The 15,063-nt window shown below is 36.7% G+C and overlaps 1 protein-coding gene across 1 annotated transcript in view; it reads right to left on the reverse strand.

Annotated features, from left to right (window-relative positions):
* Positions 1-227: 227 nt before the first annotated feature.
* OXCT1 (3-oxoacid CoA-transferase 1) overlaps positions 228-15,063 on the reverse strand; it is a 115,327-nt gene continuing 100,491 nt past the window's right edge. The window contains exons 15-17 of the mRNA XM_006919514.3: positions 13,300-13,380; positions 7,161-7,262; positions 228-2,074 (exon numbers count right to left, since the gene is read on the reverse strand). Of these exons, the coding sequence (XP_006919576.1) occupies positions 2,033-2,074; positions 7,161-7,262; positions 13,300-13,380 (225 nt within the window). The 3' untranslated portion in view covers positions 228-2,032. The remainder of the gene's footprint in view (positions 2,075-7,160; positions 7,263-13,299; positions 13,381-15,063) is intronic.

Consider the following 15,063-nt stretch of genomic DNA (forward strand, 5'->3'; position numbering starts at 1 on the left):
CTTCATTTGGGTAAAAATTTCATTTGTTCTTTCATGAAGGACAATATCTTTTCTTTGGTAAGATAAATAGAAAAGCAACAATTTGATTAGAAGTGAAAAAGTGTGCTGACTTTAATTGTTGGCCATTCTACAGTTTCTGTTGTATTATCTCCATGTGTAGTCATGCCATTCCCAAATGAGAAAATGAGAAAAAGGACAATCACACTGTTGTATATCAATCTGAAATATTTATTTTATTTCTTAATGCTTTTAATATCCATGTCACTCTTTAATCAAGAATATAAAGTCATTTGCCATTCGAAGTTTTGGGAACATTCTTAGAATCACATTGTCTAAAAGTAGCAGACTGGAGTAATGAGCAAGCAAGCTGGCATATATAGCAACCACTAACAACACCATTTTTCCAAATCATAACTCTGACATAGATATATATTATTCTCTAGGGCTCAAAAATTCTAAGAGTCCATTTTACCAGTAATGGGAGAAAATGCTTTTCAACCATGCAGCCATCCAGAAAGACTATTTTATATATGAAGTGTGCATCTCACAAAAAAAGCCTCTCTCCTCCAAAACTGTATGTGACACAACCATAGCTGTGTTTGAAGAGAAAGTGAGTTTCAATGACAACCATCACCTAAAAACATGTATAAATTTCTGTAACTAGTGCCAGAGGAATGACATAATGTACTGTAATGTGCCTCCCTCTGTCCAGAGCATAGCTCTCTGGCCTGTCTTCAGGATGCCTAGACTTTCACCCCTTGTTTGACACCTAGGATGCTTGGTCACCCCCTGGGCAACTGTTTGGTACTGAGGATACCTCTGAAGAGAAGTTCCTTATAAAACCTAATCTACCAAGTTTATTTTTTAACAATGAAAATTCACTCACTGCTCTTTAAATCCTGGATTTGATCATTATTTCCTCTACTTGGATAGAGCTGAATTAAAAGTACTTTGTTCAACGAAGGAGCTGGGACAAAGAAAACTGTTCTGTAGAAAAAGGCATTCAATATTTAGAAACATTTCTAAGCAGAAATAAGAGCGCCTAAAAAGAAAGATTTAAAAAAAAAAACTCTGCTGTCATTGTGACTATGGATTCATGATAAATTATCCACAGCCTTTCTCGGTTTGAGAGAAAGTATTGTTCAAATAGCCCACTGGTCTTCAATAACACAGATATAGACCCTTAAGGACCTTCTGGATACATACAGATACTGCAGTGTTTCAAAGTAAGAAAACTGACTAGATCAGTTAGGTTACAGCCCTCTTCCTATACTAAACCTTAGTCTTTGGCAAAGCACAGATGGTTGGTTGGTTTGTTTATAAAGGCAATCTTTTGGTAGGATATAAGCACCAACAGACTCTACACACTTTGGTCTTTTCCACAAACCAGTTAACAGGAACATCCCATAAAAATGTTTCTGTTTTCCTTCATGGGCATCTATTTAGTTACCAAAAGTGTGAGAGGAGAAGAGATGTAATCACAAAATCAGAAACTCAAAAAGAAAAGTCAGAGGTCAAAGGAAAAATAATCATTAACTCAGCATTTCTACTAATCAAAATTCACATATATGTTATCTTTCAGGACTAGTGCAATGTTGCCTTGGGTAGACTCAGGGGGAAGTTATTTTCTACCCTCATTCTTTTTTTTCTACATGTTAAGATTTCATTCATGAGTAAAGTACAACAATGAAACTCTTCCTACAGGTCCGTCTTAATACAAACTGCACACAATTTAGGTACGTACCACAGAAGATGGAGAGAAATCCAATATGAGCAGCAACTTCTCAACACTTATAAAACAAATAAGATAATCATATATGTTTTATTTTTGTTTTTCATTAAAATGTCACAGCATGCTTGCAAGAACAAAATCTATATGACTGCATACAGAATAAAATGCAAGAAAAAAAACTAGTCAAAAGTTGCTTGTTAAAAATACAATTATGATTACTGATGATTACTGATGATTACTGATGTCCTATGTGGTTAAAATGAGAAACACACAGCTTGGGACAAATGTCTGTTCCACATTTCAAATTGTGATCTGCTGCATTGGCATGAGTTTTGGTGAAACCTGGTAAATGAAAGAGAACAAAATAACCAAATTATGAAAAAAATCTCATGGTATAAACACCATTCCTTTCAATTTCCAAGCCTGAATGATACAGGCAACAAGCAGCCTTTCCATGAACATCACTTAGACGTTCCGCAGTATTTTCCGTTCTGAACCACCAAGACAGAGAACTCCTCTTCTGCTTACATTTTGTGTAGTTAGTAGTTTTCAACCATCTTGCATTATAGCTCCTACATTAAGGATCATTAAGACTAGATCAAGGAACAGAGGGGAGATAAAGCATCCAAATAACCAAGCTCTCTACTGAATGGATCCCTGAGCTCTGAGATTAATGACTCTCAGATTTCATGCAAAAGAGACACAGAGTAAGGAACATGTCTCAAAGTCCTAAAATAGGTCCAGTCAACTCATAGTTTTGTTAAGAAACATTTAATACAGTCTTTGGATTAACGAGACACATGCTAATGAAGAGATGTATGGTCAATGACAAAGTTTTATCAGAAATTTCATAGTCAGAATGGAAATGATATTAAGGCAGCAAAAAGATTCCAAGTTGTTACAAAAAGAAGGTAACAGCATTAAAAATGTTAAACACTGACTATATTTATGCTCATTGTACAGAACAGCAAATACATTTCTAGGAGTTCTGAAGCAGAGAAAAATGAGGACAGGTCTACATTTAATGGTAGAGCTGGTGGAAGAAGAAACCTAAATGTAAGTGGTCTGGCTTCATTTTCACAGATCTTTCAAGGTGTAATGCCGGGTACAGATTTCTTCATTCAATCTGGCAAATATCCAGTCCTAGTATGTAACAGTCTCCATGGAATGCACAGTAGAGAATATTAAAATTTGTGATTCTTTTTGAACCCCTCAAGGATGTGGTAATCAAAGTGGGCCTAACTAGCATTTTGCCATCCAGAATATTTTGTTAAATTAATGAATGAACAAATGAATGAATTAGTGGATTAGATAAGCTTCAAAGAACTCGAAGAAAGGTTCCTAACAGGGGTTAAGTCAGTATTAAAAACAGGAGTAGGCAATTATTTGGGTTTGATGAGGTTAAATATTTAAATATAAATATTTATTTATAAATTGTTTCTGTATTAACTCTTCATGATGTCAAGAGTTAATGTCCCCTTTTCTGTTTTTCTACTAAAAGAATGACATGACCAAAATAAAAAAGATTGGTGTGACTTGGTATACAGGTTAGAATAAATGAGACTTCATTCAGACTTGCCAGGTCCAAGAAAAGATATATAATAATAGACAAAATAGTAAACTTATAATAAATAGACAAAAGTCAGCTCACATTTCTGAAGCACAGAACTTTAACTTAACTGGAAAGAATAAGACATATGAGCTCTGAGTGTTGAGAAAGCATATCCCACTAACAATCCATTTTCCTTTTTTAAACAGCACATCTATAGAAATAATTTAATGAATAAAAGTTTTCTTTTTTGAAAACAAAATTTTAATAGATTCTTTATAGAATTTCCTTTAAAAGGAAAATGGACACCTTAATTTCGTAAACATTTATCCTTTTCCTTGTCATGTTTGCCTTATTTTGAGCTCTTAATATCATTTATATCCTTAACGTGGAAACTGACTTTTAATAGAAGATGAAGCTTTCTATAGACTGACTTGGCATCTCTATTTTTGTAAAGAAAAACATCTACTAAACCACCATTTTTCATTCTGTTCCCGCACAGTCTCATCAACATTGAAAACCCTGCAAGCTGAAGCAGATTATCCTGCCAAGGTGATCTACAGGCTAAGCACAAGTCTATATGACTTCAGTGTAAAAGATAAGCCAATGATTTGTCTTCCCAGTCCAATGAAAGCCCGAGAGTATACTGTTTAATTCTGGTATAATGCCATTTCATAATAGATATTGGGAATACAAATTTATTGAACTTGGCAAAGAATGTCTGCAGCTGGCTTCTTTCAGATTCCATTGCAAACATATAATAAGCAGTATTCTTATTTAATTTTTTGCTACTGATGGTTTAGGTGTATTTCTGCTTGGAGAATAAGACCGAGACCCTTGGGAGGAGGAACTGTACCAATTTGTTCTATTTTATTCACATTTCATAGCCTTCTGTGGGGAGCACATACCCTGTTTTGCTCTTAGCCACGTGGAAAGAAGCTCAGAAGTAAAGGCTCGCCCCTGTGTGAAAGGCCTATGGTCTTCCAGGGTTTCCTGTAACTGGGAGCTAAAGTCCCTCCCGCCTCTGGAGTTCCTACCTGAAAAGCCAGTTGTGGCTGTACACTTGAGCCACATCCACCACACTAGCATTTATAATAACAGTAATAGTTTTACCTCTACCTGCCCAGCTCCTTTTTCTCTCTCAGGAGAGTCAGAACTCAATTCCCAAGAAACAACTGAAAGTCCCTTTCTTTGTAAACAATTATATTCTGAAGGAGAGTGATCGTATGGAACCAGGTCTCTGTCCATTATGGGTTGGCTTCTCTTGCTGCGAACTATTCTTGACCAGAATCTTATTTGAGGAATGTGGTGGTGAAGGTTCCAGAAAAATAGTCAATACTTGCATTTCTACGACAAAACTTCTATAGCCTCCTTTGGAGTTTCAGATACACACACACGCACACACACACGCACGCAATCTTTACAAGACTTTCTTACCAACTGAAAACAAAACTTTTAACTGACATAAAATTATGAGTATAACTCATACATTCTTTTGGTTATTATAACTTTTTTAAGAAGCTGTTTCAGCTGATACATAAGAAACAATTTCCACATTTTTTATTGTTGTTGCTAACTGCACTGTGGTATACAGGAAAGTCTCAATAATTCCTTTTTTAATGCCCAAATATTTTATTATAACCATTATTTTTTAATACCCTGTAACCACAATTTTGTCATGTCCTTTTATCTGATGTTGAATATTTTGTGTTTTTCTTTGAAATTCTCAGTATTTTCTTAATCAGCTTATAACCATATTCTGTATTATTGCCCATTCACTTACCCATATTCTTAGCTACATGGGACGTTTACCAACACATCTTCACAATTCCTTTCACCTAGGTTTTTACCTTGTTTTCTTTATTATGCAACAATCTGGCTATTTCCTTATAGACTGCTCACTTCCAGTTATATAGTAGAGGCTGAGTGGGCTTTTTCTCAAACAGAAATTTTGAGTAACCTGTATATAGTCACATATGGAGGATTATACAGTCATGAACTACCTATACAGTAATACTCACATGGAGTAGCTTGTGAATTATAACACAGAATACCTTCTGAATTATTAAATAAAAAAAATGTTATCCTCAACATAATTTTATTGTTAAATGTAACCCAGCTATTAGGCAGAAAATTTTATCAATCAGAGCACTCCAGTCCCTAGCCTTATAGAGAAACAATCCACCAGGTGTGATTTCATCTGTCGAGGTCTAAAGAGATGCCATTGATCATCAGATCCTGAAAAGCTAGTTCTTTTGTCAAGGTGGTTCAGCTGATACTACACTTTTTCATTTTCAGGACAACATGGACATACAAATGAACATTTCACTCCTAGAGCCTAATCTGGAGGAAACAGATTACACAGGAATAGTACTGTAATAAAAGAAGGACCAGAAAGATATTTTTCAATGTATCAAGACATGGAAAGTAGCACTTAAAAAAAAAAAATAAGAAAGCGGAACAGTAAATATTAAATATCTATCTTTTTCATTCCTGATTTATCTACATGATTAAAAAAGAAACAGTTCATGAGGACCTTCCTTTGTATATTCTGTTCTGCAGCAGAGAACTGAACGTTCTGTGGATCTCAAAGATGCTACCTGCAGAAGAAGAGGTTAATTCATCCACATAGGGAAAAAATATGAAGAAAAGTTGATTAAGTATGAATCGTTTGCTTTTATCACTGGAGTAAGAAATTCTAAGTAAAGTATAGACAAATCCCATTTTTACCCCCTGAGGTTATTGAAAAGGTAATTGAAGACGTGCCTTTTATGCAAGGTATTGCTGGCAGACTTCTTTTCTCCAAGGGAAATTCAGAAAAAGTTAATAGATAAAAACCTTCATACAGTACCAGAAATGCTTATATGTGAATAATTAATTACGCAGCAAAATTGTTTTTACATAAATTTGTTATGCTCTGATAGGTACCAGCCAAGCATGTAGTACCTAGGAAGAAATGTATGAAATATATGCATAATTTATCAAATAAGTTTTGTTAAATTACTTCTCTAGGATGGGTAGCTGCAACATTTCATTATGAATATATTTCATTTTAACGAGTAGATCTGTTTACAAAAAGGTATGTGAGAAACAAATTCTTTTCATTCATTTTTTTAAGAGATGTTTCACCCTCAGTTTTGATTAACTTCAAATGGACTAGGCCATCTTCTCAACCCCCATTAGGTAGGTGATTGGTAATTTATAAACAAGCACTTATTATAAAGGGCAATTATTTATATCACAGTATCATTCTCTTTGTTTTAAAAAGGGACTGGATATTTCTTAAATGATACTTCCCTGATGTGCTTTACTACTCTGTAAGTCAGAGTTCTCATGCACTAACCTTTCCTTCAAATGCAGTATATACTTATTTTGTGATTACAATCTGGTGTTGTCAGAAGTCTAACATCCTAATATCTTTAATGAGTGGAATAATCAGGCATGGAAGTTCATTGAAAAAAAACTCACAAGTCATAGAAGGATTTTAAAAAAAGGAATTATCAATTTTCTGTGTGTAGCTCACATTTTTCAGTTAATCAAGTTTAGTTCCAGCTGATATGTAACCCAAGAACAGAGGATTGCAAGGAACTTTACAGACAGTAACTTAGAGTTCAAGCTTGACCTTCTGTTTCCAACAGCTCCTGGTGGTTCCTCCCCTTCCTGTTTCTGGCTCCTGAGCCAAGCCCTGGTCCATGAGTCAGAGCCTGCCCCTGCTCCCACCTGCTCTCATCTGGAGGCCCCCCTTTCCTTTCACTCCCATTCTCTGCAAAGGTCAACTCCAAAAATGATCACAAATTAATGGTTCATGTCCTGTAAATACCCATTAATCAAGCTCATGGTATAGGATAAGTGGCTGGATTTGTTCACAGAAACACTTACTGCAAAATCACACCCAGTGCACTTTTTTATGTCATCCACTGTCAGGCCTTCCCAGAGTTCGATCAGAGTCAGCCCTTTCTTGCTGTCCACGTCAAACACAGCCTGTCGGGGTTAAGAACATGACAATGACAATCGCCATCACAATATTTATTTTATAGCACAAAACAGGAACAAGCTATCAAGTTCTCAAAGGAGAGACAAGACCCAGGACAAAAACCTGAAAACCAGCTATGAAAAGATGTGAGAATAAATGTCAACTCCCCAACTGGCAATTAGTTGTGGAGCACTACTGACGCCAGAAAATAAAGGGGTGCTGACTGCTGACGGCATCCGCTACTGTTATAACCAGTGTTTTTTAAACTACTTTACTTTTGTTAAGTCTAAGACTTTTGGTTACAATTTCAATTAGATGATTAATAATGATCTGAAGAAAGAAAAGAATGAAGAAAAACAAGGAGAGAGAAGATATTTGAAAGATGAAGGCACAGGGATGATAGGGCAAATGTTGCTGGGTAAAGAGTTACAGGAAACAAGAGAAGGCACTATGCAGTAGCTAGGAGTAATTACAAAGGGTAGCTGTCCTGACCCTGAAAGACCAACCCCCCCCGCCCCGCCCCATAGCCCCGCCCAGGTAAATATTAAAACTTTCCCTGTAAGTCCTATGAAAACACATAGGTCCGAGAGCATAAGAACCTCCCTCTGGAATATAAATCAAATGAGGACGCTTATGTTTAAGACAAGCATGAGAAGGCTAACCTCGCCCTGAACATTCCATTATAACATACTGGTCAGTAACACAAGGTGATGGTAGTGCCACTGGTGCAGCTTGACCTCTGCAGGTAGACTCAAGCTGTTGTATCTGGTTTAGAACACATGCTGTCACACTTAATTACATGACAACTTGAGTAGAAGAGAAGTAAAGCCACTTAATATAACTTCCCACTCAAGAATTCTTCAAAACATTTTTCTGAAATGGCCACTGGGGCTCTGCTTAGACACTTCCTGAGGCAGGAGGCTCCCTCATCTCGAGGCAGATTGTCTATTGATGGGATGGTCTTACCATAAGAGTCAAAACTGCTTCCCTATGACTTTAACTTGAAGGTTCTACAAGTTGTCCTTAGTGCAACAGGCACTGTTTCCCCTCTCGGTTTTCAGACTTACATATGCTGCCCGGATCTCTCTTCTCCTGAGGATTTACCTTAAATTCAACCATTATTTGCAGGCTTAGGATCTTTATTTTCAGCTAGCTTGGAAATCAAACCCTAAACTGTCATTTTTAAACACTCTCCTGGTTAGGAGGAGGCTAATATGAAGACCGTGAGATGTAAAGGAAAGAACCTTGGCTGTCAAGCTGGACTGGAATTCCAGCTCTGCAGCACACTAGCAATGCAATCTTTCATGATCCTATCCCTGCATCTGCAGATGAATATCAAAACAAACAAACAAACAAACAAACAACCAAAAAAACACACCTTTGCTTCCCAAGATTGTTACACAGGACAAATAAAGTCACAAACATAGTCTGAGAACCTGGCATCATGCCTGGGACATGGCGGGGGCATCGTATAGGAATATTCTTTCCCCTTAATAGCTTAGCTTATTGTCACTTGTGTGTGAACCCAAATCAAAACACCAAAATGTTTATTTGTCTCCAGTTAATTGATATTTCTCTCCAGAAGCAAGACATCAAGGGAACCAGTGATACTTGCATTCTTGTTTGATGAATTCATAGATAACACATTTTCATGTTTCTAAAAAAACCTTTTTCTTCCAGCAGAAATATGTGTTTTGAGAGGGGAAATAAATGGTCATTTAGGAATGTCTACATGCTGCATTAGGTTATTTAATTTCAAAATGACAAAAAACTTTTAAAGTGCATTCTTTTCCTCTACAGAAAATGTGACTGGAACACTATTCATACTGATTATCTCTTCTCTACATTATGAACAACTGTAAATTTATCAAAATGGAACAAATCAAAGAAATAAAGCCTCTAAATTGTGTTATCAAGAACAGGCAGGGGAGAAGACAACTGTGGTATCAAGAATATAAGACTTCAGAGACCAGGGAGATAACATTTATGGCAAATTGACTTATTGCTTTAAAAAAAAAAACTTTTATTAATACCTTTATCAAACCCTAATTAGCTCTCAAGGTCATATACTGTAAAGCCAAGCATCAACTATTAAAAAGTGTAAAATTTTCTTTTGGAGCATTTAGGAAGATTCTCATCTAGTGGTATAAACAAAAACCTGATCATAATGAAGGCTAAAACCTGAAAGCTACAATCATTTGACTACCAAGAATAATATTGCAACTACTTTATTTGTTTTACAGATGAATAAGTTAATTATTCCATCACCACCATAAAATGCTACATTATAGATAAAGCAGTTAATCATAGCCTAGGTGTTGCTGGGGAAGGCAACTTTCATAACCTCATTCTAGCATCATGAAACTAGGAAATCAGGGTCAAAGCAGCTCCAAAGCCTCTTTCAAATGGCAAACTAATGGAATTTTCCTTAAGAGTTGAAAATGGAATTCTATTCCCTTATCTGCTTTGGCAAAACTGTACACATTCACTGCCTTTAATGGCACTGCCTTCTCATTCACTCATTAAACAGATATTTATTGAGTGCCAACTAGTACAGAGTATAGGGGTAAACATGCACCACTCTTTTCCTTGAGGTACCCAAAGTTCCATTCTTAGCTGCCTTTCACTTAACTCATTTTTGCTATACAATGTCATCTATAGTTAAGGTTCCAATTATCCCCATATGCTAATGACTTCTACAAGTCTGTTCCAATAGTGATTTCTCTTCTGAGCTCTAGATCCACATCTCCAATTGTTTATGAGAAATATGTGTCTGGATGTTAAGTTATTCAGGAATATCAAATTGAGAATGTCTAAACGCAAACCTGTTTTTTCCCTGTCTCCACCCTTTCTCTTCCTACAGTCCTGGACTTCACTGAAGATACAACAGGTCGATCATCTCCTCTAGCCAGAAAATTTAGAAGTCACCTCTGCTTTAGCATCCATGTCTAATTCATCATTGAGTTAGGTTGAGTTTATCTCCTAAATCTCTTTCATATCTCTTTCTGTTCCATGGTTTAGGACCTTGACATTTCTGACCCAGATCACTGAATGGGACGTCTAACTGGATTCTGTCTCATCTATTCTCTCCCTACCCTATATAAAAGCTACAATGCTCCTTGTAAAATCCAAATCTAATCAATTATGTCCCCAGCTACTGAAAATCATCAAAAGGCTCCCAATTGCCTTCCAGATAAAACCCAAATTTCTTAACAAGGCATTCACATTCCTTCATAACTTGGCCCCTCACTATCTTTTCTACTTTAGCCTTGAATCTGACCATGCCTTCAATCCACACTGTTCCACTTTCACGTCCTCATCTAGCCTGTGTTTTCTTAATACCTCCATGACTCTGCCTATTTCCTTCCCTAAGCCTAGAAAGGCTTCTTTGGTCTTAGTCTCACTTATAAAACTCCTACTTAACTTTCAAGAGTCATCGCTCAATCTATCAGTTTTCACATCAAGAAAAATATAGTACAAGCATATTCCCTGTGTATGGGCGAGCACCATGCTGAGTGTCGAATAAACAGTGATGAGTGAGATAGTCAGAGCTTAGAGGTTATGTCAATACAGTGGTCATTGCTAAAGCAGGGCAAGCACTTGCATTCAGAGAAGCACCCGGAAGACTTGGGGAGGGATAGAAAAGAGTTTCCAGAGAAAGAAACATATAGCTGAGACATAAAAGATGAGCAGGAATTAGCCAGATGGATGGTGGTGGGAAGAACATTCCAAGGAGAAGGACAGGTTGTAGAAAGTTCCCAAAGAAACGTGGTAGGGGGACTGCAACGTAGTTCACAGCATTTTAGCATGGCTGAAGCGGGGAGAATGTTAAGAAAGTAAGACACTGAAACTGGAGGAGAAACGGTACCAACTCTGAAATGCCTTACAAAACACGTTAAAAGTTTATATTCGATACCATCTAGAAGCTTCCTTCGACACTTCGCAGGCTGTTAAGCAGTCTTTCTCTATGTTCCTAACTCATCACCTGGCAGGTATTCCATCACGGCCTTTGACGTCTGCCCCTCCTGAATATGCTCCCTGGGGGCAGAGACTGTCCTCCGCCTTTCTGTAGCCTACTGTTAGGAATAGTCTGGTTCAGAGAAGATGCTCACAAAAATGCTTAGTAATGAATGAACAACTAAAACAATGTGGATGGAGAGAAAGGGTATGAAGATTTTTAAAAATGGAATTAAAGTTAAATAACAAATAAATTTTGTCGTAAGAAAATGTTGGTATTAGATGATAAAGGCCAAAATGAATGGTGGATCACCAGGGATGAAATCATGAGTGCTAAAATGGTCAGAAACCTCTTCATGATGAAGGTGGAAATTGCATTTGTCTTAAAGGATGGGTGGGATTTGGGGAGGCAGAGTGCAGTGGGAGGTACAGCAGGCAAAAGCACTGTACTGGTGAGAACAAGAGCAGGGCACATACACATGGAAATAGGGAGTGGGAAGAGGGCATACTTGGGAGAAGAGGAGATGGGGGGACAATGTTGCTGGCATTATCCTTACAAGCTCTACCACATTATTAAAGAAAACAGGATCAAGGACTGCTTAGCCTTTATTTTCAAAGTCCAGTTGACCCTTGAACAACATGGGAGATTAAAGGCACTGACCCCCATGCAATTGAAAATATAAATGTAACTTTTGACTCCCCAAAACTTTACTGAGATAGCCTATTATTGACCGGAAGCTTACAGCTAACATAAACAGCTGATTAACACATACTTTGTATGTCACATGTATTATATAGTGTATTCTTAACAATAAAGTCAGTTAAAGAAAAGAAAATGTTATTAAGAAAATCATAAGGAAGAGAAAATACCTTTACTGTACATTGAAAAAAAATCTGCATATAAATGGACCCACGTAGTTCAAACCCGTGTTGTTCAAGGGTCAACTGTAACGGATCCCTTTCAACAAGTCCTGTCCATAGTTTTGGTGGGGTGCCAGAAGTGGTGAAGACTCGAGGAATAAATGATGAGATAAAATATTCTGCCCTTTTATTTGCTTGTTCTTCTCTATAAGTCATCTTTATTAAATTCCACATAAACAGGAAAAGGCACCATTTAGAACAAGAGAATGCTCCTTAAAACGTGGCTTCTGCAAAGCACTATGAACCTCCTAACCTATGTCAAAGGGCTGCTTTCGGGTGCTTGTTACCACCTTAACGAGGGTTAGAGAACCAGATTCATGCAAAGACAACACTACTGCAGCTCCTGGCAAAAGGAACAGCATCGTTAACAGAAAACAAACAAACAAACAAACATACCCTGATATAGATAATTTTGTTTCGTGGTTTCATCGAGATACTGAATCAAGAATATAAAACCTTCCTAGATCACTTAGGAGAATTTTGTCATTCTAGCACCCAAGGTTCAAATCTGGGTCAGAAGGGAGTCTGGAGGCAACTGCCAGTGATGCTTCTCTGACCTGAACAGCTTTCAGTTGTACCACTGGCCAACATTTCCTATCAGAGAAGAAATGTAGAGAGGCACTAAAGTGGCTGATGCAGTCTGAAGTCCACTTTATAAGAGGGCTGAAAGCATGCAAGAACCATTGAATAGATTTCTGGATTCACTATGAGACCTGTACTATAATTTGCACCCAAATGATTAAAACCCAATTATCGTTAGTTTTCTAAAATGAAATACAAAAATTTGTACTTGTGATTTCGGAAAGCAAAGAAGAAAGGTAGAAATAATAAATATATTCTTAATTTTATATATATCATTCATCTTAATAGTCCAAGCATAAGGATCAATAAAACTTTTCTTTGACTATATCACACTGTCAAAATTACCAAGGACAGTAGTTCAGTTTTGTGTATATATGTATATTTCCAGAGTTGTGTATTAAGACTTCTACATTTTGAGACATTAAATTGATGAATCTTCCTATTCGGTCTACCCACAGATTAAATTAGTCCTATGACTACAATGCAACACACTTTCAGAAGGTAACAAAAAAAATTCTAGAAATGCTTCTAAGTAAAATAGGTGGTTGTAGACATTAGAGGAAATAAAAAGAGAAGGCACTTTACCTTTTCAGTAATGATGCGGTCGACACACTGCTTTCCAGTTAATGGTAATGTGCACTTCTCCATTATTTTATGTGCATTTTTCTGTTTTAAAAAAAGAAACATCACAAGGAGTAGTTAGGTACCAATTTTTATTTAGAATTGCTATAACTAAGGGGGAAACAGGAACTATAAGAGAAATTGTCTCCTAGGTATAGGCTCTTTCAAAATCTTTGCACAGTTGTGCTTTTACTTCCTTTTGGAATGCAGCTTCGGTCCCTAAAATAATTTAGGGAGAATACCGAATGAATAGCCAAAGGTATCAGAGATTTAGTTGGGAAACACCCTGCCACCAATTTGACCTCTCAAGCTTCATTCCTTCTGTCATGGAATGAGACGTTTCACTTCTAGTATCCCGCTTATTCTTCTCTTCTAGGGAATGGTCTCCTTGACAAACATGAGCTATTATTTACCAAGAGTAGGAAGCATACATGTAATGCAAACGCAGAATATCCCTTTTAAAAATTTATTTTATTTGGTAAAAAATTAATATGTACCCAGAAAACAGCAGTTTTTACCTCCCTTCCGTACCCTTAGACCTGCTCTCGGGAGGAATCGACTGCAATTTTTTTTAGCATTTTCTTTTGTACTTCCATACATTTTCTTTTTACCTCTGCATTTAAAAATATGTTGGCCATGCTGGTTTTTTTCTTAATTAATCAATTTGGACATTATCTACTAACTTTTTATCGGGCCATATGAAGACTTAACTCACTCACAAACCTCCATCCTCCACCATCTTCAGTTCTCCCAGTATAGCTAGGTCACAACTTGTAGGTAACTCTACAGTCAGAATTCACGTCACAATGACGAAATGACTATGTAAAACTGTTCACTGCTGGGCCAGGCAGTGTAGTAAGCTGTGATTATATTCACTTTCTTATATAGCTATTTGCTTTTCCTAGAATTTGTTTGAGCCTCAGTTTGCTCATTGGTAAAGTGTGTGAACTGGCCTAAATCCACATTTTTTTCAAAATTTCCTTTAGTCATAGTATCCTTTCTTCAAACATAAAATAAAAGAGGGATTAAGTGTGGAAAGCAGGTTTTCATCCATTAACACCCTGCCCCCAACCCCACTCCCCCAGGTGGCCTCTGAGGCACATCTATGGAGCATAGTTGAAATATTAGCTCTGACGATCTGATTTTCAGATCATTTCCTCTGATTATGATTAAGCTCCTTTCTAAGTATCAAGCACCAGGAATCCCAATTAATATTTTCCTCGAGGCTGAAGGCTAACCTACCATATTCTAGATCTTTTATCAAAAATGGCAAAATGCTTCTATTGCTTCTTTTTTTGGATCTAATAGCACCACATATGATATCATCATCTCTAGCCATTTCAATGTTTATCCTACTAGAATGTGCAGCTGGTTTATATCTGTCTCAAAACTGCTGTCAGACCTAATTTATGATCAGAGGCAAGGAATTTCAGATAACTGGGTTTAATTAAGAAGATTGAACTCCTTATGAACCTGCCAACTTACCAACACATCAGTAATTAAAAGGTTTTAGTGTACTTAACCCAGTGCATGGTATAAAAGGTATTTTTTTTTTTTTTTAATAAATAAATGGGATGGAAAAGGGAAGTCTATCGGGAACCTTGGATGAATTTTAAAAAAAGACAAACTCTCTTTAATTTAGTCAAAACTAGTACTAACTACATATAAAGTAGATAGACATTATACCTTTAAAAACAGTTATGTGCTTCTGGATCTTACTGTATAAGA

The sequence above is a fragment of the Pteropus alecto genome, unplaced genomic scaffold, assembly GCF_000325575.1.
Source record: "Pteropus alecto unplaced genomic scaffold, ASM32557v1 scaffold338, whole genome shotgun sequence".
Taxonomy (NCBI): domain Eukaryota; kingdom Metazoa; phylum Chordata; class Mammalia; order Chiroptera; family Pteropodidae; genus Pteropus; species Pteropus alecto.